The following is a 25,002-nucleotide window of genomic DNA, read 5'->3' as shown; positions in this document are numbered from 1 at the left end:
AAGAAAGTAGACGCATGTTAGTTTGCTAACCTGTCAATTTCGACCAAGCTCTCTCTCTCTTGCGTTGTTAGTTTCGGAAAGTCCTCTTCGATTTCATTCGCTTTTCCCGCCGCCATTTTCTTTTCCTCATCACCAGCAGCGCCGAGACTTCGAGCAGCAGCAGAGGCAGCAGCGTTGGGCGACACTCCGCAGGATTTCATGGAAAAGCAACAGGGAAGCGGGCGAGAAACTCCACCTGAATATAATGAGAACGAAAGTACAGCACCTTATCCAGGATAAGAAAACGTAGCTTATCCGAGTGATTGAGAAATCCTCAAGGAAAACAAGAGCCGTCCATAAAATCCTTCTTCTCGCATGTTTGTACACAAAATACTACATTTGTACTACTGCCAAATGATACATAGAATAGGGTAGACGCAGAGTTTACGATAAAGCGTTATTAAGCAATATCATAAACTTCCCCCCCACACACAAGCTCAAAGTTGTTGTAATTGTGTCACACAAGCGAACGCACGCCGCCACCGTAGGAACGCCCTCTTCTTTCCGTGACCAATGACTGTGTTTCTTTGTAATCATGTGACCAGATTTTTCGTGGGGTGTCGTTCCTCACATACACTTTTTAGAGGGTTGGGTGAAAAACAAATCAACTTCACGCAGCTCCTCAGATTCTTTTCATTGGTTTTTCATGTTTTATTATGATTACGTAACTGTACTTTGACGTTTCTTATTGGTTAAGGTAACGCAAACGTCCTTTTCCAGGGTTGCTAGTATGGGAGGTGTCGGTCAGCGATTTTGGTTGCCATGGGTTATGCTGAATGCTATTGTTGCAGTTATGATACTTTTTGCGATAACTTTGTTAAGAATGTGCTCTGTGTAAGTATACGAGTTACAAAAGTCTAGCATTATAAAAAATACTTCACTATAACAATTTTTGTCTCTGTGGCAATTATTAAATGATATCCTGCGGATTATTGTTTTATATATCTCATTCAAATATATTTGTTTTTTGTTGAAAAGTGCATCAAACACGGTCCGTAATATAGTTTACATTGTTCTACTCAGTCATAAACATGTCACACTATACCCACTCATGGTATTAAGCATACCCAATATATAATCAGCCTAAGGTAAATTATTGCCTTTCAAAACTAAAAAACTTGTCATAGCGGATGGTCTTACCAGTGCGACATACCAAGAGGTTAGGTACCTTGCTCAAGGGCACACATCGAAAGAGTTATACTCGTATGGAGGTCTCAAAACAGGCACATCACCCCAAAACAGGACATGGGGATTTGGGCCTGATTTCAATGTTCAACCCATAATGGCATAAATTGAAGGTTTAGGTATTGTAAGAGCTAAACGTTGACACCTTATAGGGGAAGCCTTGATCCCGATGTGCTAGTTATTATGGTTGTCCCCCGACAATGGGGCTCTATAGTGATTTCTCAGAGCAAGGTAGCTCTGCAGTTTTATTGGAATACCGACACAATCTCTGCTCTGCTGCCACAGATTGGCTGGTCTGTCAATCTGCCATCACTGTCATGGCTTCTGAGATTGACGGCCACCTGTCATTGTGTCGAAACAGGAAGCAGTGAAGTATGAGGCACAAAGGAAGGGATCGAATTGGTTCGAATCAATGTCCTTGTTTCAGTTAAATTGTTGAAGGGTAGTGGTTATCAGACATAAAAGCAGCAAGTCCAGTATGGGTACTATTTTACCCAAGCTTGATGTTTAAATAATTCAGCATTGCATGAAACCTGTAGAAACCAATAAATGTTTGCCCTATAAGAATCTGTCTGATAAAAATTGACAATTGTCTGCGATTGTATTATATGGCCACAGGATGAAACATAATTTCATCACCTCCCAGAACCCATTCTGTTGTCTTATTTCACAGCCACGTGATGAGTATTCCGGGTCTTTTCGGTGAGCCGGCTCATTTGGCTCTCGAACTGCTCTTCATTTAAAATTCTTAAAAATACCCTGAACAATGCAAAAAGTACCAATCTCTAACGTGAAGCAGAAAAGGTAGGTTAGAATTATATTAGAGAATGGACTGCACATTCAATTAGTTTACCTATCTGAATTTTAAGTTCGTCTATTTTGTTCCACCAGACTTTACTCTGCTAATATAATACAAACACGGGATCCCCCCGACTTGTTGTTTATTAACTGTAGTTTTACAACTTTTAGTGATCATGTGTGTAACTTACTTACAAATAATGTTTTTAGCAAAACATATAAGGAAATCGTGACGAATGCGATTCGGACTCCAACGTTCAATAAAAAGTGCCTTTCAAGAGGATTCGTTTGTTCGCGACACATCAGCTAATTGTCGACATTAATAACCCCTAAAACATACAGTAACACCACAAATTGTAGTGTCTATAAATGATGTTGAAGTATTTCAGTGGACAATACAGAACATTTAAACATCCATAAATATTTGATAACACACTGCTTTCATGACAGCTGCATTAAATGACACGCCACATTGAGACTTTCCAATAACTTAATTTATATAAGCTTGATATTTTGTTTATAATGCATGAAATTCCAGACTGTCTGACAAACTACGTAAACGATGAATCCCAGCATGCATGGGCAAGCGTTTGTCAACAATCAACTCGAGACACTCCAAAATGGCGGATCGCGAAGAAGGTAAGTAGCTTTCAACCAAAGATCACCTTTATGTCGCAATATTTGGACCTGATAATAACTTATAACTATATGTGTTGCCGAACATTAAACAAAAATACTGTTGATGTTATTAGGTGGCGGGCCTGCCTTTTCTTGAGGCGAGGATCTGAACGTTTTACTATCAGTGATCCAACGTCATAGATTTTATCAAGATTGGCTACTGTTAAAAAACTGTTCTTATGTTGTAAAGTTGCGTTATTTTATGTTATAGACAGTTATTATTTTACCCACGCATAGTTATTCTTTTGTTAAGCTGACCCTGTAATAAACTGCATACTTATAAAACTCATTCTTTGTAATGTGTCAATTGTTTTTGTGTAGTTTAGGATGTCTCTTGGACCTTGAGACTTGTCAATGGCATGATACAGTACAATTAATCTTAACGTCTGATAGGAAGAAACATGATTTTGCTATTGCCAAGTGCTCTGTTTCTTACACCAAGACCCTGAAAACGAAGAGGACAGATATGAGGTGGTGGACCTAACCGAATATGCAAGGCGTCAACAGTGGTGGGGCCGCCTTTTTGTTGGTAACAGTTTTGAACCTGTTGCTGAGAAATATTCTGTGGCTACTCAAATAGCATTGGGTGGTGTGAGTGGCTGGTAAGTTGTGAATTTAGGGCCAGGGTGTATTGGTGAATGTAACTATGCATTCTCAGAACTGTTCTTATAATATCTCTGAACTGTTATAGTAATGCATTCTCAGAACTTAAAATATCTCATTCACATGCAGCTTGATGCTGCTGTACTTTATTCATGGTGTCATCAAAATACAATGGCTTCTTCTGTAGATGTGAAGGCCGTGTTATCTAATTGCCTCTGTTATCTTGCTGGCAGGTGTGCTGGATATCTTTTCCAGAAGGTAGGGAAGATTGCAGCCACAGCTGTTGGTGGCGGATTCCTGTTATTACAGGTAGGTGATATTGATACCAATTGAACAGCTTTGACTGAAAGAGATACTGCCATCTTTCACTTAGCTCCCATGTTGACACTTTAATATATTTATTTCTTGATATTCAGGATATTTAGGATGCTCTTGGATTTTAGTCTCCCTCTTATTTGAGTGTAATAAAACTGTAACTGTAACTTTAAATACAGGTCCAATGTCTAAATTACTTGCTTCAACTCCAAGAGAGAAGCTTGGACTTGGAATTAGTAGTAAATTAAAATCTGATGGTTTTATAAACATAGGACCAGGGGGAATAAGCGACATAGGCGGTTGCTTAGGGCCCCCAACCTCTAGGGGGCCCCAGTCCCCTAGCCCTGGACCAATAGGGAAGAGGGAGTCCCCAAATCAAACTTGGCTTAAGGCCCCCAAAAGGTTAGGGCCGGTTCTGCATAGGACTGTCTGAAAATCGTTACAATACTCAATGTCAGGGATTACTGGGATAAATGTTGTTTATCAAGGTCTTTTCTTTGTTACAATTATAATGGTTTTAGTATATTGTCTTCTCTAGATAGCCAACCACAGCGGTTATGTTCAGGTTGACTGGAAGAAAGTGGAGAAAGATGTTAACAATGCGAAGAGGCACCTGAAGAAGAAAGCTGACAGGGCCGTACCAGAACTCAACTCTTTTATTGACCAGGTAGCCCACTTTAGCTTGGTGACATACTTTCAGACGTTTTATTTCACAAAAGTGTATTTGTTCTTCAAGAGGCTGAGGGGGTTCTGCATTGCTAAATCATGTGAATTAAACTAGATAATAAAAGAATACAGACATTATTTACCTGTTATTTTATGACATGTATTACCCATTACTGAAGCTAATTCATCTATCTCTCATAGTCCACAGAGTTTGTAAAGACCAATGTTATCGTCACCAGTGGATTCTTTGGAGGCTTCTTGCTCGGTCTGGCATCCTAAGACAGCCAGTGGAGGCTTGCATTTGACCTGTTATTTTTTTGAGAGCTCTGCTCTTACGGCTGTGAAGTGCCCTTTTAAAATGGTAGTGGAAGAAAACAGGAACACATGCAGAGCACAATGAGCCAAAGTGTAATTAAACAAACTGCAAACAGTTAACACGATTGTAAGTACTCTGTAATGTTTACCTGCTGTTACTGAACAGCTAGCCTGTGTATATACCATGTAATGCATGATTTAATGCTAACTGATACTGGAACCAAGATTTTCTGCTGCTCCACCAGATCAACAAAACTGTATTTCTAGCCGTGCTTTAGACCTGACTCAAGGCAGTTGGGCCCCACCCAACAGTACCGTAAGTAGCCGTTGGGTCTCGTGGAAAACACGACTCTCGTCGACACTCAGGGGCACTGATTCGAGTGGTCCTGTCTCACTCTGATTACATTTATTAATCGTAACTGAAAGATACGACAAGATATTCAATTCCTGCACCCAATAGCCTTGAGCTGGTGTCGGATATTACACTGCACAAAAAGCATAGGTAGCGATCTCCCTGTTATCTGTCCTGAATGTATTGAAATATACCTTGTGGTCTACAAACAACTTCCACGTGGACCATTAACAGTGTACTGTTGTGTTTGTGACATGTCACATGTAATTTACCTTGTGTTATGGTATTCGGGTCACTTTAGTCCGCGTACATGGCCAGTATCTAGACCTAGTCGTGTAATTTAGTTGCTGAGGTAACTATGCAGGCCAGCAGTGTCGAACTAGATCAACCCATCTGAAATATGTCTGGAATTCCAGGTGACCAGTCTCTCCTTGGAGTTATTCAGGATTAACTGTAGACTGTATATATTGTACTATTTTTATTATTAGTGAGATATTTGCTTAGAGTGTCTTATCTTTTGCAGGAATTACATTGCTGTGTTATTTTGTGTATATCCAAATAAAATAATATATGCAGCAATCATGGCTTTTTGTTGGGTAAGAGCATCTGATGAATGACTAAAATACACATTTTGTTTTAGACAAAGTAATATGACAAAGTCTATTTTGCTTGTATGTTATCCATTATAAACCAGGTTTTTCGAATCCTGAATGCTGACTGGCTGATAGCCATGGTATATGAAACGGGTATGACATCACTTTTTACGCCTCTAGTTGATGGGAAACTGGTTTAGAAAAGAAATAAGGTACCTCTGGGTGTTGTGGTATATTGCTAATACCACACGCTGTTTACAGGCACTCCGTGATTCGACGTGCTTAAGGACAGCTCTGAAAAGAATTATCTTGATATATATTGGCTATGTATACCACGCCGCGTGGTGCCACATTATGTTTGAAGCTATGGGGCGTAAATGACATTTTGGACAAATATGAGTTCTATATATAAAATCAAATGAAAGCTCTCGATGTGCTCTATTTTGTATTAATAGAAGTGGAATCATGTCCAATAAACAATAAAACAACAAACCTTAAAGATCTAACTTTAAAAAAGAGTATTGGTCCTATTTTGTTTTGGCTCTTCCGTAAAGTTTGTTAAATATCACTTACTTAAGTACTACTTATGTGGTAAAGGTATTTAAAAAAAATCTAAACAGAATTTTTCAACCCTAGATTCTGTCACTACACGGTTGCCTGGAAACGAACGATAACAGCAAGCTCCATGGCAACTTCAAACAGGACGGGCAGACAAAAGTAGTGCAGATTTTTTTTTTTATCCCAATTATTTCTACTATGGCCCTTCCGATGCTGCCTGGCAATTATATCAACAAAAACGTAAGTTTTGTGCAGCGCTTTATGTTAAATTACTGAATACATTTCAGACGCTTCCGATATTTTCTAACAGACTTAACTTTGTTTTAGCTAGCAAAAAAATTGTCAACATACATAGGCAATAAGTAATCACTAGCATACGTCACCGGTTCTTGTGCATTTGGTGAAATTGGTTAACGCCTTACAAAATGCCTTTTGGTTGGCTCCAATGAACCTCTTACAACCACAAAATCTATATTATTTTGCTTTGTCTCGGTTGTGTTTTGTCTTGTGACTTCCTTCTCCAGCTGGGAAAAGAAAAATTCCACAAATCCCAGCATTTTGACTATTCCAACGGAGTCCCTATGATGGTGGGATTGGAGAAGCCAGGCATTGGAGGGGAGTTGTTGCTTGGTCAAAAGGCTCGACCAAACTATTCTGTCTTCCCCAAAGGTCAAGGCTGTGAAACTCCGTCATGGGTGGCCTTTGACAAACAGGTATGTCCTAATAATTTAGTTTTGCTTCCCAAATAATCTTTGAAATGTGCAGCATATTACAGACAAATTTGCCAACAGATTATTCCGTTCTCATCACCTCTCTGCTGTCTCAGGTGCTGTGCTTCGATGCGTTCTTTCAGGAAACTGTGCCTCAGAAACAAGAGGAGAAGTACCGTGTCAGGAAGTGTAAGATCTATTTCTACCTGGAAGATGACACCATCCAGGTTGTAGAGCCCGAGGTAAAAAACAGTGGGATCCCACAAGGTGAGGTATTTTTCCCAGGCCTTGAGCTGTACATTTGTTCATTTTGATGCCTTGAGCTGTACATTTGTTCATTATGATGCCTTGAGCTGTACATTTGTACATTATGATGCCTTGAGCTGTACATTTGTACATTATGATGCTTTGATCTGTACATTTGTTCATTATGAAGCCTTGAGCTGTACATTTGTTCATTATGAAGCCTTGAGCTGTACATAGATTTTTCGTATTTCTTTTGTTTTTTTAGGAACGCTGATTCGCCGTCACCGCATCCCACTGCCCCCTCCGGATGGCGAGCGCTGCTACACAGTGCACGACTTCAACGTCAACCAGCCCATGGTGCTGCACTCGCGGACCTTCACCATTACGGACTGTGATCCATTCACCAGGAACTTTCTCCGGAAGATCGGGGTTCGGCTCAACGCCCCCACTGCTCCTCCACCAGACCCCTACAGTGACCTACGACAGCAGGTGTGATTGGTGGGGCTTTCTGTTGCCCACTGACAGAGGGATCGGCCAGCTTCACTGATGCCAGTTGTTGGGAAACGGATGACTGAGATCTATCGGATGTTATCACTATCGCGCGGTGTACTGTGGAAGTTGTGTGTTATTAAAGTATGAAGTGTTATCAGTAATGTGTATCATTGACTATGTCCACAGATGGAGGAGAACATGAAGCCACAGCGTCCGTACGAGAGACAGGACACACTCAAGCAATTCCTGGACCATGACCGCAATGTGCTGCGCTTCTACTGCTTTTGGGACGACTCGGACAACATGTTTGGGGATCCGCGAGAGCTCATCCTCCACTACTTCCTGGCCGATGACACCATAGAGATCAGGGAGGTCATCCATCCCAACTCGGGACGAGACGCAGCGCCCAAGTTCTTGCGGCGCAGCAAACTGCCCAAGGTAAGATGGGAAATGCTTTGATGGCCCGTCCCTCCAGCTTTCCCTCCTACCCTCAGAGCCCTCACCCCCCCCTCACAGAGCCCTCATTCCCCCCCTCTCTCACAGAACCCTCATTCCCCCCCTCTCTCACAGAACCCTCATTCCCCCCTCTCTCACAGAGCCCTCATTTCCCCCCTCTCTCACAGAGCCCTCATTCCCCCCCTCACTCACAGAGCCCTCATTCCCCCCCTCTCACAGAGCCCTCATTCCCCCCCTCTCTCACAGAGCCCTCATTTCCCCCCTCTCTCACAGAGCCCTCATTCCCCCCCTCACTCACAGAGCCCTCATTCCCCCTTCACTCACAGAGCCCTCATTTCCCCCCTCTCTCACAGAGCCCTCATTCCCCCCCCTCTCACAGAGCCCTCATTCCCCCTCACAGAACCCTCATTCCCCCCCTCACTCACAGAGCCCTCATTCCCCCCCTCTCACAGAGCCCTCATTCCCCCCCTCTCACAGAGCCCTCATCCCCCCCTCTCACAGAGCCCTCATTCCCCCCCTCTCACAGAGCCCTCATTCCCCCCCTCTCACAGAGCCCTCATTCCCTCCCTCTCACAGAGCCCTCATTCCCCCCCTCTCACAGAGCCCTCATTCCCCCCCTCTCTCACAGAGCACTCATTCCCCCCCGTTCTCACAGAGCCCTCATTCCCCCCCTCTCTCACAGAGCCCTCATTTCCCCCCTCTCTCACCGAGCCCTCATTCCCCCCCTCACTCACAGAGCCCTCATTCCCCCCTCACTCACAGAGCCCTCATTTCCCCCCTCTCTCACAGAGCCCTCATTTCCCCCCTCTCTCACAGAGCCCTCATCCCCCCCTCTCACAGAGCCCTCATTCCCCCTCACAGAGCCCTCATTCCCCCCCTCTCTCACAGAGCCCTCATTCCCCCCCTCTCTCACAGAGCCCTCATTCCCCCCCTCTCTCACAGAGCCCTCATACCCCCCCTCTCTCACAGAGCCCTCATCCACTCTGACAGCTCTGTAGTAACGTCTATCTCCCTCAGCCCATCTCTTCCCATCCCTCCTATAGTTCCTGTTCAGACACCAACTTATCATGAAAGATGGTCATCGCTCATTCATTCATTTTCTTTCATTTTGTTTGGTTGTCTCTCCCTAAATGTCATCCTGAAAGGTTGAAGCTGAACCTCCCAGCCAGTGGAATGTAATGATTCTCTTCAGATAAAAATTAAATCTAATCCTCAAGAACCATTTTTCTTTTGTAATGATTTGATCTGTCTGTGTTCATGTACCAGACAGTCTGTCTGGGTGTTGTTTTGCTGTGTGTGTGGGTCTTGTGTTGGTGTGTGTGTGTGTGTGTGTTGTGTTGGTGAGTATGTGGCTGTTGTGTTGGTGAGTGCATGGCTGTTGTGTTGGCGTGTGTGTGGGTGTTGTGTTGCTGTGTGTGTTGTGTGTGTGTGTGGCTGTTGGTGTGTATGTCTCCTTCAAACGTCTTTGCCATTTGTTGATACAGTAATTACAGTATGTACCATAAAAGGCAATTCAACATTATCACGCTGTAGCATCAAAATTAGTTTAACACAGGTGATCAATCACTCAAGAACTCAAATAACCTTTTTCCTTGTCTGTGTGTGTGTGTGATTATTCTGACTCTTGTCCATCTTTGTGTTTTCCAACCCTCACCAGTCTTCTGTCTGCAGCCATCAGCCAGGGGAGATCACCGACCGCACTGTGCTGAATGTCTTTGGTCCCATGGGTCAGGGAGGACGCTACATCCTGGACAGCCTCAAGGTGACCTCCTGCTGGAGTGGCTGGAGGATAGATGATGGTCCCATTTGTGGAAGTTGACTGTTATATGGTTTATATGACTGTAACGGGATGTTGTAGAGACAACACTTTGGGTTGAGGTTTGTTGTATATCACTTTGTTCTTCTCTCGCTTTTTCTGTCGTCCCTCTGTCTCCCCCTCTCTCTCTCTACCTTTATCGTCCTTTTGCCTCCCCTCTCCTTCTCTACCCCCTCCTCCGTACACTCTCTCCCTTTCCTCGCTGTCTCATTCCATGTCAGACGGGTGCGATGGCACAACAGTTTTATAAGGACAGTGATCTGACCCTCGGGGGTGTAATGAATGTGTGGGGCCGCAGGGTCATCATCTGTGACTGTGACAACTTCACCAAGGAGTACTACCGCTCAAAATACGGCATCGGTGAGTATAAAACCACACGTACACGCACACAAACACTAGCATGGACACAAACACGTATGCACGCGCACAACCAAATGGCCCCATGCCTAAATCCTTCACCTGCGGTTTTAGTCTGTCGCCACAAGGTGTCAGTAAAGTATAGGCTTCACTTCCTTAAACGTAGTGGGTGCCTGTTCACACCTTATTTATATTTAGCTGTTTTCATTGTTGCTGTCTAGTATGTCCATAGTCAGAGTTATGCATACAGACCCTTAGATTCCATAATATTCCATAACCCGGATTCTGAATTTCTCATTCACATTTAGTCAAGGCTGATTGTGTGTCCTGCTGGATATTAATAATAACATTACAAATGATATTTATGAATAATAACATCATTTTTATTTTTTAAACAAATCACATTGTTTAAATCATTTTTAATCCTTGTTAGTATGTTTCCTTTATGGGACAGCTTTGGTCACAAAGTGCTTTACAGTAATCTGGCAACCCGGCTTGAATCAACAGACTTGTGATGTGGTAAGATTTTTCTTTTTCGGCACGGACATCCCAGTGATGTCATCCGTCCCGCCCACTCCTCTGATCATAGTTGTATCAGTGGTGGGCGGCTAAATGGCCTCTCTGGAATGATATGTGTCATTTAGAATATGTCCCAAGAGGTCCGTCGGTCCCCCCGTCACTGGCGGACACCAGACACCTGCCGGCGACCCCTCTCCAGCGCAGGCAGCCGCTTGACCTCTCGGAGGGAGAAGCCTTGATATGAAGCCGCAATCAGCGTCAATGTGATTCATGCCTTTGTTTTTTTCTTCTACCATCAAAAAGAGGCCCACTATACGTGGAAGGGAGCTTTTCTTTTGGGTGGGGGTGGTGGGGGGGGTAACCTAACTCTTACATGTGGGCGCGTGTCTGCCAGGCCTCCCGACTCTACTCTGCTTAGGTTAGGCTGAGCTCCGTGTGTTAGTCACAGGCAGTGATGGAGGGGCCTGCTGGGGACCTCAGGGGGTCAGAGGTTAGGTTGGGTTACTGAGGCTCCGCTCTGAAAGGACGGATCACTTGACCCCATGTTGCCTTCTCTGTACATCTCTGCTGTCGTCTCACTCTACTTTCTCCAATCTCCTTTTCTCTCTCTCTCTCTCTCTCTGTCTCTCTGTGCCCCCTCTTTCTCTTTTTCAATCTCCATTGTCTGTCCGTTTATGTCTCACTCTTTCTCTCTGCGCCCCCTCTTTCTCTTATTCAGTCTTCTCCTCTGTCTGTTTATGTCTGTCCATCTATGTATTTGTCCATGTCTTTTTCGTGTTTCAGAGGACTTCAGTCCAGTTCAGTACAAGGCTCCCCTGACCCCTGAACCTCCCAGGCCAGTCCCTCCTTACAATGGCTTTGGCTCTGAGGAGGACTCGCTGTGTTCCTGCCAGGGCCTGCTGCCCAAACCCCCCCAGAAAGACTTCCGCAAGCTCATGGAGAAAGACAGGTGATCACCACTCCAGAAATATCGCTTAGGATGGCTCATTCTGTTTTTCCATGCCAATGATTCATAAGACAGTTGTTGTTTTCCTTTTGATTTTTGTATTTTTTTTAAATATTATTTTACTTATTACTTTTTCTTGAATAATTCCAGCAACAGCAAGGCCAGTGTAGCGTCTGAAGCCCTTATTTAAGTCTCCCAGACCGTTGCATTGTGGTTAAAGGGGCGGGGGGGTTATTATTGTTATGTGTAGAATGGGTTTATAGCCGGTAGTGTGTGCTAGATGTTGGATCGACTAAATCTAGCTGTGTGTTTCTCCCTGTGTGGGTGTGTGTTTCTCCCCGTGTGTGGGTGTTTGTGTTTCTCCCTGTGTGTGTGGGTGTGTGTTTCTCCCTGTGTGGGTGTGTGTGTTTCTCCCTGTGTGGGTGTGAGTGTTTCTCCCTGTGTGTGTGTGGGTGTGTGTTTCTCCCTGTGGGTGTGTGTGTTTCTCCCTGTGTGGGTGTGTGTGTTTCTCCTTGTGTGTGTGTGGGTGTGTGTTTCTCCCTGTGTGTGTGTGGGTGTGTGTGTTTCTCCCTGTGTGTGTGTGGGTGTGTGTGTTTCTCCCTGTGTGGGTGTGTGTGTTTCTCCTTGTGTGTGTGTGGGTGTGTGTTTCTCCCTGTGTGTGTGGGTGTGTGTTTCTCCCTGTGTGTGTGTGGGTGTGTGTGTTTCTCCCTGTGTGGGTGTGTGTGTTTCTCCCTGTGTGGGTGTGGGTGTGTGTTTCTCCCTGTGTGGGTGTGTGTGTTTCTCCCTGTGTGGGTGTGGGTGTGTGTTTCTCCCTGTGTGTGTGTGGGTGTGTGTGTTTATCCTTGTGTGTGTGTGTGTGTGTTTCTCCCTGTGTGTGTGTGTGTGTTTCTCCCTGTGTGTGTTTCTGTGTGTGTTTGTTTGTCCCTACCAGACAGGGTTTGGAGAGCAACGTGCTGAGGTTTATGGGGAAGATGGTGACTGACAACCCCATCGATGCTGAACGAGTCTTCATCATTTCATTCCACCTCAGTGACGACACCATCTCTGTTTTCCAACCGCCTCAGAGGAACAGCGGTACAATGTCCTGGCCTCTGACAGACCCACAGTCGCAGACCCTTCTAAAACACTGTTATGACACAGTTAGACACAGTGACAGACCCTTCTAAAACACTGTTATAACACAGTTAGACACAGTCACAGACCCTTCTAAAACACTGTTAAGACACAGTTAGACACTGTCACAGACCCTTCTAAAACACTGTTAAGACACAGTTAGACACAGTTACAGACCCTTCTAAAACACTGTTAAGACAGTTAGACACAGTCACAGACCCCTCTAAAACACTGTTAAGACACAGTTAGACACAGTCACAGACCCCTCTAAAACACTGTTAAGACACAGTTAGACACAGTCACAGACCCTTCTAAAACACTGTTAAGACACAGTTAGACACAGTCACAGACCCTTCTAAAACACTGTTATGACACAGTTAGACACAGTTACAGACCCTTCTAAAACACTGTTAAGACACATTTAGACACAGTCACAGACCCCTCTAAAACACTGTTAAGACACAGTTAGACACAGTCACAGACCCTTCTAAAACACTGTTAAGACACAGTTAGACACAGTCACAGACCCTTCTAAAACACTGTTAAGACGCAGTTAGACACAGTCACAGACCCTTCTAAAACACTGTTAAGACACAGTTAGACACAGTCACAGACCCTTCTAAAGCACTGTTATGACACAGTTAGACACAGTTACAGACCCTTCTAAAACACTGTTAAGACAGTTAGACACAGTCACAGACCCCTCTAAAACACTGTTAAGACACAGTTAGACACAGTCACAGACCCCTCTAAAACACTGTTAAGACACAGTTAGACACAGTCACAGACCCTTCTAAAACACTGTTAAGACACAGTTAGACACAGTCGCAGACCCTTCTAAAACACTGTTATGACACAGTTAGACACAGTCACAGACCCTTCTAAAACACTGTTAAGACACAGTTAGACACAGTCACAGACCCCTCTAAAACACTGTTAAGACACAGTTAGACACAGTCACAGACCCTTCTAAAACACTGTTAAGACACAGTTAGACACAGTCACAGACCCTTCTAAAACACTGTTAAGACGCAGTTAGACACAGTCACAGACCCTTCTAAAACACTGTTAAGACACAGTTAGACACAGTCACAGACCCTTCTAAAACACTGTTAAGACACAGTTAGACACAGTCACAGACCCTTCTAAAACACTGTTAAGACACAGTTAGACACTGTCACAGACCCTTCTAAAACACTGTTATGACACAGTTAGACACAGTCACAGACCCCTCTAAAGCACTGTTATGACACAGTTAGACACAGTTACAGACCCTTCTAAAACACTGTTAAGACAGTTAGACACAGTCACAGACCCTTCTAAAACACTGTTAAGACAGTTAGACACAGTCACAGACCCCTCTAAAACACTGTTAAGACACAGTTAGACAAAGTCACAGACCCCTCTAAAACACTGTTAAGACACAGTTAGACACAGTCGCAGACCCTTCTAAAACACTGTTATGACACAGTTAGACACAGTCACAGACCCCTCTAAAACACTGTTATGACACAGTTAGACACAGTCACAGACCCTTCTAAAACACTGTTATGACACAGTTAGACACAGTCACAGACCCTTCTAAAACACTGTTAAGACACAGTTAGACACAGTCGCAGACCCTTCTAAAACACTGTTATGACACAGTTAGACACAGTCACAGACCCCTCTAAAACACTGTTATGACACAGTTAGACACAGTCACAGACCCTTCTAAAACACTGTTATGACACAGTTAGACACAGTCACAGACCCTTCTAAAACACTGTTAAGACACAGTTAGACACAGTCACAGACCCTTCTAAAACACTGTTATGACACAGTTAGACACAGTCACAGACCCCTCTAAAACACTGTTATGACACAGTTAGACACAGTCACAGACCCTTCTAAAACACTGTTATGACACAGTTAGACAGAGTCGCAGACCCTTCTAAAACACTGTTAAGACACAGTTAGACACAGTCGCAGACCCTTCTAAAACACTGTTATGACACAGTTAGACACAGTCACAGACCCCTCTAAAACACTGTTATGACACAGTTAGACACAGTCGCAGACCCTTCTAAAACACTGTTAAGACACAGTTAGACACTGTCACAGACCCCTCTAAAACACTGTTAAGACACAGTTAGACACAGTCACAACTCTCCCCTACAAGGTGATGTGTCTTCTTTTTATACCGGACATGTGGCGATGACAGCTTCCCTCTTCAAATGATCCTTTCATACTCCTCTTTCTGTCCTCGACCTCTTCCCCTGTGCTCCAGGTGTGTTGGGGGGACGGTTCCTGGAGCGTGGTAGGGTGAAGAAGCCTGGTCAAGAGCTGTTCAAGAGTGAGATGTCCCAGTATTTCAGTGCACAGGACCTTTACGTGGGGGCCAGGATCACCCTGAACAACCAGGATTTCCAGTTGCTGGATGCTGATGAGTACGTCTTTAACTACATGGAGCGGCATTCTGACGAGGTGGGACACACTTTCACCTCTTCTCCTAGCAAGCAAGTTTCTTTATACAGCACAAGTCACACATCGAAGCAATTCAATGTGCTTTACAAAGAAGAATATATGAAAACAATTACATAAAAAAAATACTCAAATGAAAACATCAAAGCAAATGAATACATCATAATATATAAAAAAAAATAATAATACAATAAAAAAACATATAAAGATTAAAAGTGGGACGCTATAATGCTAACGATTAAAAGTGGGAAGCTATAAGGCTGAACAGTGTGGTTAAGTTTAAGTGCTCAGTCATAGGCACGTGAGAAGATAAACGTTTTTAACCTGGATTTGAAAATGTATATGTTTGGGGCACGTCTAAGATCTTCTGGTAGTTTATTCCAGTTGTGTACAACATAAGTGCTAAACACAGCTTCTCCATGTTTAGTTTGGACTCTGGGCTCTACTAGCTGACCTGAGTTCATTGATCTAAGAGCCCTGCTCGGTTTATATTCTGCAAACATATCAGAAATGTATTCAGGTCCTAAACCATTCAGAGATTTATAAACTAAAACCACCACTTTGAAATCTATTCTGTAACTGACTGGAAGCCAGGGCAAAGATTTAAGAACCAGAGTGATGTGCTCTGTTCTCTTAGTCCTGGTTAACATTCTTGGTCCTGGTTAACATTCTCCTAGTGTCTCTTTGGGTCTCTATTTTTTTTCTTCTTCTTTCCCTACCTCTTCTCTCATCTCTCCCCTCTACTCCTCTCTCCAGTTCCCTCCAGTAACATCTCTCCTCTCTCCAGTTCCCTCCAGTAACATCTCTCCTCTCTCCAGTTCCCTCCAGTAACATCTCTCCTCTCTCCAGTTCCCTCCAGTAACATCTCTCCTCTCTCCAGTTCCCCAGAGCTAACATTGGCTCCATCCTCAGCAAGATCCGCTCCCTCCCTGAGGACAAACACAAAGAGATCAAACAGTTCCTCGACCTCAGTGACCCTGGAAACACTGGACTGATACCCTATGAACCTTTTAGGTAGGTCACACCTCGTCACCTCTCCCCCTTTCCCCCTGTCTTTTCTCATCCCTCTGACCTTTGACCCTGGAAAAACTGGGCGGATTTCCCACGACCCCAGGTAAGAGACCTCATTTAATCAAGCGAATAAACCAACTGTGTGTTTGACCGGTCGTGTGTAGTTGTGACCAGCTGTGTAGTTACGCAGTCAGAACTGGTTGTGAGTTGTCGTGTGTGTTTTCCAGGGGTCTGCTGGTGGGTCTGGAGTGCGGCCTATCAGAGCATGAAGTGATGACGCTGGGTCGTTGTTACTGTGAGCGGCGGCAGCCTGAGGAGGACGTGGGCCTCATGTTGGCAGTGACCCAGGACCACCTACGCAAGAAACACTTTGAGAGCTTCTCTGATATGAGCAGAGCCTTCGCACACCAGGACCAGCCCAAGTTAGGAGGCACACACACACACACGCGCCCACACACACGCACACACAGAGAGCCACACAGACAGGCAGTGCCCCGGTCAGCCGTCAATCAGCTGGCCAGCGGGTACAGATCCTGAGCCTGAGTAGCTGCCATTAGTTCCAGCAGGATGTGAAAGGACCATTGGAGCCAGATGATCCCCACAGACCAGCGTGGCATGCAGCAGCTACACACACACGCACACACTGAAACACAGTAGAGCTGTTGGTAATGGATGCTGGCTCAACTCAACAGGGTCAGTCATCAGGGCTTGTTTATGTGGCTTTGTACTGTATTTACCCCAGGTTAGTTTTGCATGGGTCTTACTGTCCCTCCCCCTCGCGCTTCTCCTCCCTCCTCCTCCCTCCTCAAGGTCCCTCTAATATACAGTGCCATAAGAGGTTTGGACATGAACCTCTCCTCGACAACACAGGGAGAACAACGGTAGCTGAATACACACACACGCGCACGCACACACACACACACATACATAAACCTTATCTTTGTTTAAGCCATTCATTAACAATCTGTGTTAGTCTATTCTCCCATGCCTAATCTCTGTGTTCGTCTGATCGCTCCGGTCTAATCTCTGCGTTCGTCTATTTTCCCATGCCTAATCTCTGTGTTCGTCTATTCTCCCCTGCCTAATCTCTGTGTTCGCCTGTTATGGTCTGTTGCAGAACTGGGCGTCTCTCCACCAAGGAGGTCAGGACCATCTGTAAGGCCTTCCAGCTGCCACTTCCTGATGACCTGCTCAGGGCCCTCATCCATAAGTAAGACAGACAGACAGAGAGAGACAGACAGACAGTGAGAGAGAGAGACAAACAGACAGACATAGAGAGACAGAGAGACAGACAGGGTTGTGCTGGGTGTGGAGTATTCTGATGACTTACTCAGGGCCCACCTGCATAAGTAAGACATGACAGACAGAGAGACAGTGTATTGCCGGTTGTGGGTAGTGTGTTGTTTATCCAGTGTCTGGTTGTGGGTAGTGTGTTGTTTATCCAGTGTCTGGTTGTGGGTAGTGTATTGTTAATCCAGTGTCTGGTTGTGGGTAGTGTATTGTTAATCCAGTGTCTGGTTGTGGGTAGTGTGTTGTTAATCCAGTGTCTGGTTGTGGGCAGTGTGTTGTTAATCCAGTGTCTGGTTGTGGGTAGTGTGTTGTTAATCCAGTGTCTGGTTGTGGGTAGTGTGTTGTTAATCCAGTGTCTGGTTGTGGGCAGTGTGTTGTTAATCCAGTGTCTGGTTGTGGGTAGTGTATTGTTAATCCAGTGTCTGGTTGTGGGTAGTGTGTTGTTAATCCAGTGTCTGTTTGTGGGTAGTGTGTTGTTAATCCAGTGTCTGGTTGTGGGCAGTGTGTTGTTAATCCAGTGTCTGGTTGTGGGTAGTGTATTGTAAATCCAGTGTCTGGTTGTGGGTAGTGTGTTGTTAATCCAGTGTCTGGTTGTGGGCAGTGTGTTGTTAATCCAGTGTCTGGTTGTGGGTACTAATTTGTTAATCCAATGTTTTATCGTGGGGTGTCCAGGTTTGCTGCGGGTTCTGAGGACCTGGACTACCACGCCTTTCTGGCAGGGATCAACTGGAGAGTGGATCCCACTCCTCCTATCCTGCCCGACGACGTGCTGAAGGTGAGAGAAGGAAATGGAATGAATGGAAAAGCCTTGTGACATCTGTTTAGACGTGTGTGTGTGTGTGTGTGTGTGTGTATGTGTGCGTGTGTGTGTGTGTGTGTGTGTGCTTGCTCTTTTTTTGTCTTTGTTCTCTAACAGTGTTCTATCACTGGTCTCCAGCTTCTCACCCCCTCGTGCCGTCTGACGCCCAAACTAGTCACTGATTCTCTGCTGGCCTACTCTTCCTTTCTAAACCAGCTCCACGGCAACAGCTGAGAGGAGAAACAATGGCCGCCACCGTCTTGACTTCATATCCTCATGTTTCTGTCTCAGATTGATGACATCAGAAAACTGCTTTAGGTTGATTGGCCCATGGTCAGGGTCTGTTTTTTGTTGATTGGCTTCTTCTGCGAATGCCTGGCATCTACCCTCAGTTGCAATTCCTCACTGAAAAAGCCTTTTGAATTTACCCAATAAGAATGAACTATTTCAAAGACAAGGCTGTAATATTTTTTGAATGCTTTTGTTCTGCATGATCCATGGCCGCCTCTAGGTTCATTGATGTTGCTAGCTTCACATAAGCCAAGCAAGTCACCTGTCTTCCTCGCTATGGGCCTAGTCCAGTCATGTGTGTCGCGATCTCTCGAGCTAATTGTCATGTTGTTCAATTGAATCAGCTTTATTGATCGTTCGCAGTTTGACTTGGACGGGAGCAGGGAGGCCAGAGGCCCTGAGGTAAAGGACGTCAACTGCTCTGTCCTCCTGGAAGATGTGTTTGGCAGTGTCGGGACCAACACCAACCTAACACTGTAATCGACCCAACACGGGGGTAGAGAGGCCGGATCAACTGGATCATCAGCCCATGAACTCAATTAGTTCCCGGCCTGCCGGATGTGTTTTCCTCTTTCAATTAAAGAATGTGGAGTAAATTTGTAATGAAAAACATCTGTGTGCGTTTTTTTTTTTAACGTCTTTTACGTGTGAGAAACGCACATGTGCAAATAAAATATTTATATAGTTATGTAAAAAAGGAAAAAGAAGGTCCTAAAAACATTGGGGTGTGTGTTTGTGTGTGTATTCATATCCCCGCATGCTCACACGTGATGGTGCTTGTGTGTCGGGGAGAGGGCCTCAGGTTCCTTTTAGGAAACTAGGCGTTAAACCAGAAACATATTTCCTCCACAGGCACGCACATTCATTGTGATTACACAGAACCTCCATTGCACTGTGCTGAGTTGATAAGGGTGGAAATAGCCTGAGTGGGGATCGACCATGCTATTATTTTTTTTAAGGTATTGTTTTAGGTGTTTCTATGCTTTATTGGATAGGAGAGTGTGGAAAGACTGAGGAGAGTTTAGGCTGAAAGTGAAGTGGGCTGGACTAGAACCCACCTTTCAGTGTGGAAATGTATGGACCGGACTAGAACCCATCCTTCCGTTTGGAAATGTATGGACCAGACTAGAACCCACCCTTCAGTGTGGACAAGTGTGGACCGGACTAGAACCCACCCTTCAGTGTGGACATGTGTGGACCGGACTAGAACCCACCCTTCAGTGTGGACATGTGTGGACCGGACTAGAACCCACCCTTCAGTGTGGACATGTGTGCCGGAGGCAGTGGAACGATGGACCCATCGACCCCACAAACAACCTTTGGAGATGTGCTTGCGATAAGGCAGGGGAATCCACACTGAGATTCATTACAGACTTTTGAAGGTCATTTTCATTTTAGCCATGAGTGACACTGAGGTTAGGGCGAAGAGGATTTTCCGTGGGAATAGTTCAGTCCCCGTAAGGATAGCTAAACCTGAAGAGTGTGTCTGGGTGGTGAACTGCGGGATATAAAAAGCTACAGGTTGATCAGCAGGTTGGTTGAAATCAGAGCCTCCATCTACGCTGTCACTGATCTATTTCCCAGTCCGGGGATAACCGAAACATTCTCCAATCAACCGGCCAATCCCCCACCTCTTAAGCAGAGAACAGAGAAGTCCCAATACATCCCTCTAACAAACACACACACTCAATTGCCCTCTGTAAGAGGACAGAACAATCACACGTGTGCGCTCACACACACACACACCCCCTAACACTAGGAACAGAAAGAGGGCATGACATCACCAAGGGCATTGTCAGGTATTCACTGTCTACTTTCACACATACTAAAATATTAGCCTCCCGAGTCTCACACACTCCTGCCTGCTGCCGCCACCGCACTGAAACAAAGGCTCCACGTCAGGCCCCCTGGTGGGGGGGGGGGGGGTGAGAGGGGAGGCCTGAGCTCATACTTGGCCTTTTATGCCTCCCGAAACAGAGTGTGAGGAGCGATCACACCCCTGCCTCCCCCACTGTCTCTCTGTGCACCATGTGGCTCGGTGACCGAACCAAAGACAAAGACAGACCAATGTTTAGACCATAGAGGTTACCAGGCTAAGAAAGGTTTAGGCCATAGACATTACCAGGCTATGGATGTTTAAGGCCATAGAAGTTACCAGACTATATAAGGTTTAAACCATAGACGTTACCAGGCTTTGAAAGGTTTAGAACATAGAAGTTACCAGGTTATGAAAGGTTTAGGCCATAAAAGTAACCAGGCTATGGAAGGTTTAATTGGATAGTGATTCATCATTCAGCAGGACAAAAAACCCCAAACATATTGGTATAGCTACCAAGGAGGAGATTTTCAGAGACAACAAATTAAAATGTGTTTACTGTCAATCACCAGATGTGAATTGAATTGAACATGGCTTTCACATGCTGAAGCCAAAAGGCCCCCCAGTAAGCAGGACCAGAAGATGGCTGCATTTGACGTTCATGGGTCACCCAGTTCAGGTTGTCTTTATGTGCAAAGGATATGACCAAATTAATATTACAAATGTATTTAACATAATAATTATCTTTCAGAATACATTTGGTACCTTTAAGTGAGGTGGGGGCTTTGTACAAGCTGTCATTTGTTAATAGTTGATTCAAAAGGGATGTAAATACCTTACAATTAAAGTTGACAGTCTGAACTTTAAACCTATAGTCATTGCATTATTTCAAGTCCAAAGTGCTGGAATACAGTGCCAAAAAAACTAAAGTGTCACTTTCCAAATGTGTTTGGAGTTTAATGTATGTGAATGTAGTTAAGATATTTCAAATTGTAATTAATCCCAGGTCTGGTATGTGCCACGTTTAATCATCCCCAGCTTCCAATTGGCTCATTACTCCCCTCTCCTCCCCTTTAACATTTTACTCACTGAATTGAATGGAGTGACCAATGTATGTAAGTCACCTTAGATAAAAGCGTCAGCTAACTGACTAGAATGTAAGCGTGATGCGAGGCATGAGGAATGCATGACTGAAGCTGCCAGGGCCTGCGCTGTAAGGACTGAGTCGTTACAGACCCCAGTGAACCAAAGTTTCCCTCGCTAGTCTTTAGCAACCATTTAACAGGATACACACGACAAGTACAAAGACATTCTGTACTACAGCTGATTTTCATATTTGTGTGACACCGCCTTGCCCTCTGGAGAACTGTGGATAGGTCATAGGTGATAGGTTAATCTGTCTGACATAAATATGCAAAATGTCAGTTTACAACCTGGTAAAAATCAACTGGCCTTCAACCTGACCAGGACGTCACAAAACAAAACGTGTCAATGGAATTTGCACTTAAAGAAAGCCTTAAGAATACCTGCACTGATTGTCCATACATAGGCCCTGCAGATGAAGAAACAACACTGCTTTTAGTTATTGCTTATTGTTAGGATGAATCAGAGCAGCCTAGCTAATGCATGATGATGAGGGCGAACCAAATATGAAGGATGAAGAGACCCTGATCAGCTGCTGTCCTTCTTGGTAACCATCTTTCAGTCCAGCCTTGCCACAGTGCCTATAAGGGATTGGGACTCAGAGTGTAGAGGAAAGTTTGGTAGAAGTGGAGGGGGGGGGATTAAAACCAAATGTTCAAAGGGTCAACCGATGCCCCAGGTGCACATGGGTAAACAGTTACTCTGTCCTATCTCTCAATCTCTCCCTCCTCTTTAAGCTCCTTCTATGTTCATTCTCTATGTGAATATTCCTCCCCTCAGGACAGCTGCATGGAGTGGAGTGTGGGGATAAAAGGCGTGTGTGTGTGTGTGTGTGTGTGTGTGAGTGTGAAGGATAAACACTCAGGAAATCCGTAAAAATGCCCTACTTCAGACAATGAGATTTTCCTTTGATATTGTCCACTTTATTATCGAAACAGACTTAATCCTTAGGACCTCCGCCTAACATGTTATGAACACTTGTTCACTAGAAGTTCATCCTCCGCCACTTCACAGAACCTGGTACAGTCATGAAACACACACACACACACACACACAGGTTGTTTTTGGCAGCGTGAAGGCAGGACATTATTCTAGCTGAAAGAAGTTATTCTATACCAGCTGTAAATTAGTTCTAGGGGACTTTTTCATTTGGGCTCTGGTTCCCCGGTGGAGGCCATTTTGGAGGTGAACAGGCCTGTTTTTCTGTTGAACACCGGTTGACATAAATCTCTTAAAATTATGGTCCTTTCTGTTTTTTTCTTGTACCTTGAAATAAGGCTGGAAATCAAACTTCTAAATGAAGACTGAATGTGTATCTGGGCCAAGAGTTAAAGGTCCAGCCGCGGCTCCTCCCACACAATACCAAGTGCCCCTGGGCCCACTGCTGCTACAGAGAGTTAACACACAAATTTATTTAATAAAAAAGACAGAGAAAGAATGATGGGGGGAAAAAAAGAGAGAAAGAGAGGGAGACTCAGCCGAAGAAAATTATCAGTGACTCAGGTGTCGGTACCGCTGCTATGTGACCCCGACATGAAACCCAGTCATGAAAGGTGATGAGTCAGGAAGCCCACTTCAACATCTAACTTCCCCTCCCTCACCGCCCTGAACCAGCCTCCACACACACACCCTGACTAATATTTTCTCTTAACAAAGTCAAAGGAGGATCAGGGAAGGACTGCAGGCACGTATAAAATGGTGTTTGGGTTTTAGCGGATGCCGTGCTGGGAGTATCTCGGTGCTCAGACATTTTAACAGTTTTCACTGAGCAGCTGACGAAACAGGCCGTCAACACCTCTGACAGCACATCTATCTCTTCTAGGCTTTGTACAGGATACATGTGCAAACGTGCACGTACGGACACAGTCACACACACACAATATCTCTCCTGCTATAACGTATTGTCCAAAGCACATTCTCTGAGGTAGCGAACTTCCTTCATGTGGGATAACATTTTCTTTTCAACATAACTAAACCGTTTGATGTATATTTTGATTCGTCACAGTGTTGTTCACTGCAAGGCCTACTGGCCGATGGCGGTCCCTGGTGGCCTTCAGTGCGGCCCATGACTTGCCCTCCCGCTCCCTGAGGTGTCTTTGGGATTTCTCCAAGGAGTCCCTGGAGTGTCTTAGATGTGATTCCAAGGGGTCTCTCGGGTTTCACCAAGGAGTGTCTGAGGTGTCCCTGGGGTGACTCAGGGTTTTCTCCAAGGAGTGTCTGAGGAGTGTCTGAGGTGTCTCTGGGATTTCTCCAAGGTGTCTCTGAGGAGTGTCTAAGGTGTCTCTGGGATTTCTCCAAGGTGTCTCTGAGGTGTGTCTGAGGTGTTTCTGGGGTGTCTCTTTGGTGTCTCCAGTGTTTCTCCAAGGTGTCTCTGAGGAGTGTCTAAGGTGTCTCTGGGATTTCTCCAAGGTGTGTCTGAGGTGTTTCTGGGGTGTCTCTTTGGTGTCTCCAGTGTTTCTCTAAGGTGTCTCTGGGATTTCTCCAAGGTGTCTCTGAGGTGTGTCTGAGGTGTTTCTGGGGTGTCTCTTTGGTGTCTCCAGTGTTTCTCTAAGGTGTCTCTGGGATTTCTCCAAGGTGTCTCTTAGTTGTCTCTGGGGTTTCTCCAAGGTGTCTCTGAGGTGTTTCTGGGGTGTCTCTGTAGTGTCTCTTAGGTGTCTCTGGGGTTTCTCCAAAGTGTCTCTGAGGTGTTTCTGGGGTGTCCCTGTGGTGTCTCTTAGGTGTCTCTGGGGTTTCTCCAAGGTGTCTCTGAGGTGTCTCTGAGGTGTTTCTGGGGTGTCTCTGTGGTGTCTCTTAGGTGTCTCTGGGGTTTCTCCAAGGTGTCTCTGAGGTGTCCTTGTGGTGTCTTTGGGTGTCTCTGAGATGTCTCCAGGCTTTCTCTAAGGTGTCTCTGAGGGGTCTCTGGAGTTTCTCTGAGGTGTCTCTGAGGTGTCTCTGTGGTTTCTCCAAGGTGTCTCTGAGGTATCACTGGGGTTTCTCCAAAGTGTCTCCCAGGTGTCTCTGAGATGTCATTGGGTTTTCTACAAGGTGTGTCCGAAGTGTCTCCAGGGTTTATCCAAGGTGTCTCCGAGGTGTCTCCAGGGTTTCTTCAAGGTGTCTCTGGGGTATCTCTGAGGTGTCTCTGGGGTTTCTCCAAGGTGTCTCAGAGATGTCTCCAGGGTTTCTCCAGGGTGTCTCCAGGGTATCTCTGAGGTGTCTCTGAAGTATCTTTTAGGTGTTTCTGAAGTGTCACTTTTCACTCTGTCAATCTTTATAAATCACCCCTGCCAAAGAGGCGTGAGTGAGATGTGTATGTGTGCGTGTGTGTTGTGAAGTGGGTGTGTAATGGTGACAGAAGGCAAGACATTTTGGAGGTCAGCTAAGGTCTTTCAGGAATAATTGTGTTTCTTAGCTTTTGACCCCTAAGCCATACTTAGTGAGTGAGGCTCGCCCCCT

General features: G+C 45.0%; 3 protein-coding genes across 8 annotated transcripts in view; 2 read left to right on the top strand and 1 right to left on the bottom strand.

Moving 5' to 3' along the window:
- Positions 1 to 536, bottom strand: part of kdm6a (lysine (K)-specific demethylase 6A) — a 60,270-nt gene extending 59,734 nt beyond the window's left edge. For all 5 annotated transcript variants that reach the window (XM_029115800.2, XM_029115803.2, XM_029115801.2 and 2 more), the window contains exon 1: positions 31 to 536. In XM_029115800.2, coding sequence (XP_028971633.2) covers positions 31 to 200 — 170 coding nt within the window. In that variant the 5' untranslated portion in view covers positions 201 to 536. The remainder of the gene's footprint in view (positions 1 to 30) is intronic.
- A 2,093-nt stretch (positions 537 to 2,629) lies between these two features.
- Positions 2,630 to 5,525, top strand: fundc1 (FUN14 domain containing 1). The gene is given in 5 exon segments (NM_001304195.1): positions 2,630 to 2,661; positions 3,143 to 3,302; positions 3,537 to 3,612; positions 4,157 to 4,285; positions 4,486 to 5,525. Coding segments are annotated over 5 exon segments (462 nt in total). The 5' UTR covers positions 2,630 to 2,642; the 3' UTR covers positions 4,564 to 5,525.
- efhc2 (EF-hand domain (C-terminal) containing 2) lies at positions 4,831 to 19,221 on the top strand. Of its 2 annotated transcripts, XM_034289049.1 has the most exons (16): positions 4,831 to 5,697; positions 6,181 to 6,342; positions 6,627 to 6,815; positions 6,929 to 7,079; positions 7,324 to 7,547; positions 7,737 to 7,988; positions 9,664 to 9,768; positions 10,044 to 10,182; positions 11,482 to 11,647; positions 12,576 to 12,718; positions 15,027 to 15,223; positions 16,101 to 16,234; positions 16,459 to 16,653; positions 17,349 to 17,441; positions 18,194 to 18,296; positions 18,975 to 19,221. In XM_034289049.1, the coding sequence occupies exons 1-16, from the start codon at positions 5,689 to 5,691 to the stop codon at positions 19,089 to 19,091; spliced, it is 2,379 nt and encodes a 792-aa protein (XP_034144940.1). In that variant the 5' UTR covers positions 4,831 to 5,688; the 3' UTR covers positions 19,092 to 19,221. The 2 variants fall into 2 exon arrangements, with proteins under 2 accessions (XP_034144940.1, XP_034144941.1); XM_034289050.1 differs by having other exon boundaries at positions 4,831 to 6,342.
- The last annotated feature ends 5,781 nt before the right edge of the window (positions 19,222 to 25,002 follow it).

Source organism: Esox lucius, chromosome 20, assembly GCF_011004845.1.
Source record: "Esox lucius isolate fEsoLuc1 chromosome 20, fEsoLuc1.pri, whole genome shotgun sequence".
Lineage (NCBI taxonomy): Eukaryota > Metazoa > Chordata > Actinopteri > Esociformes > Esocidae > Esox > Esox lucius.
This window is presented reverse-complemented; position numbering and strand designations above follow the sequence as displayed.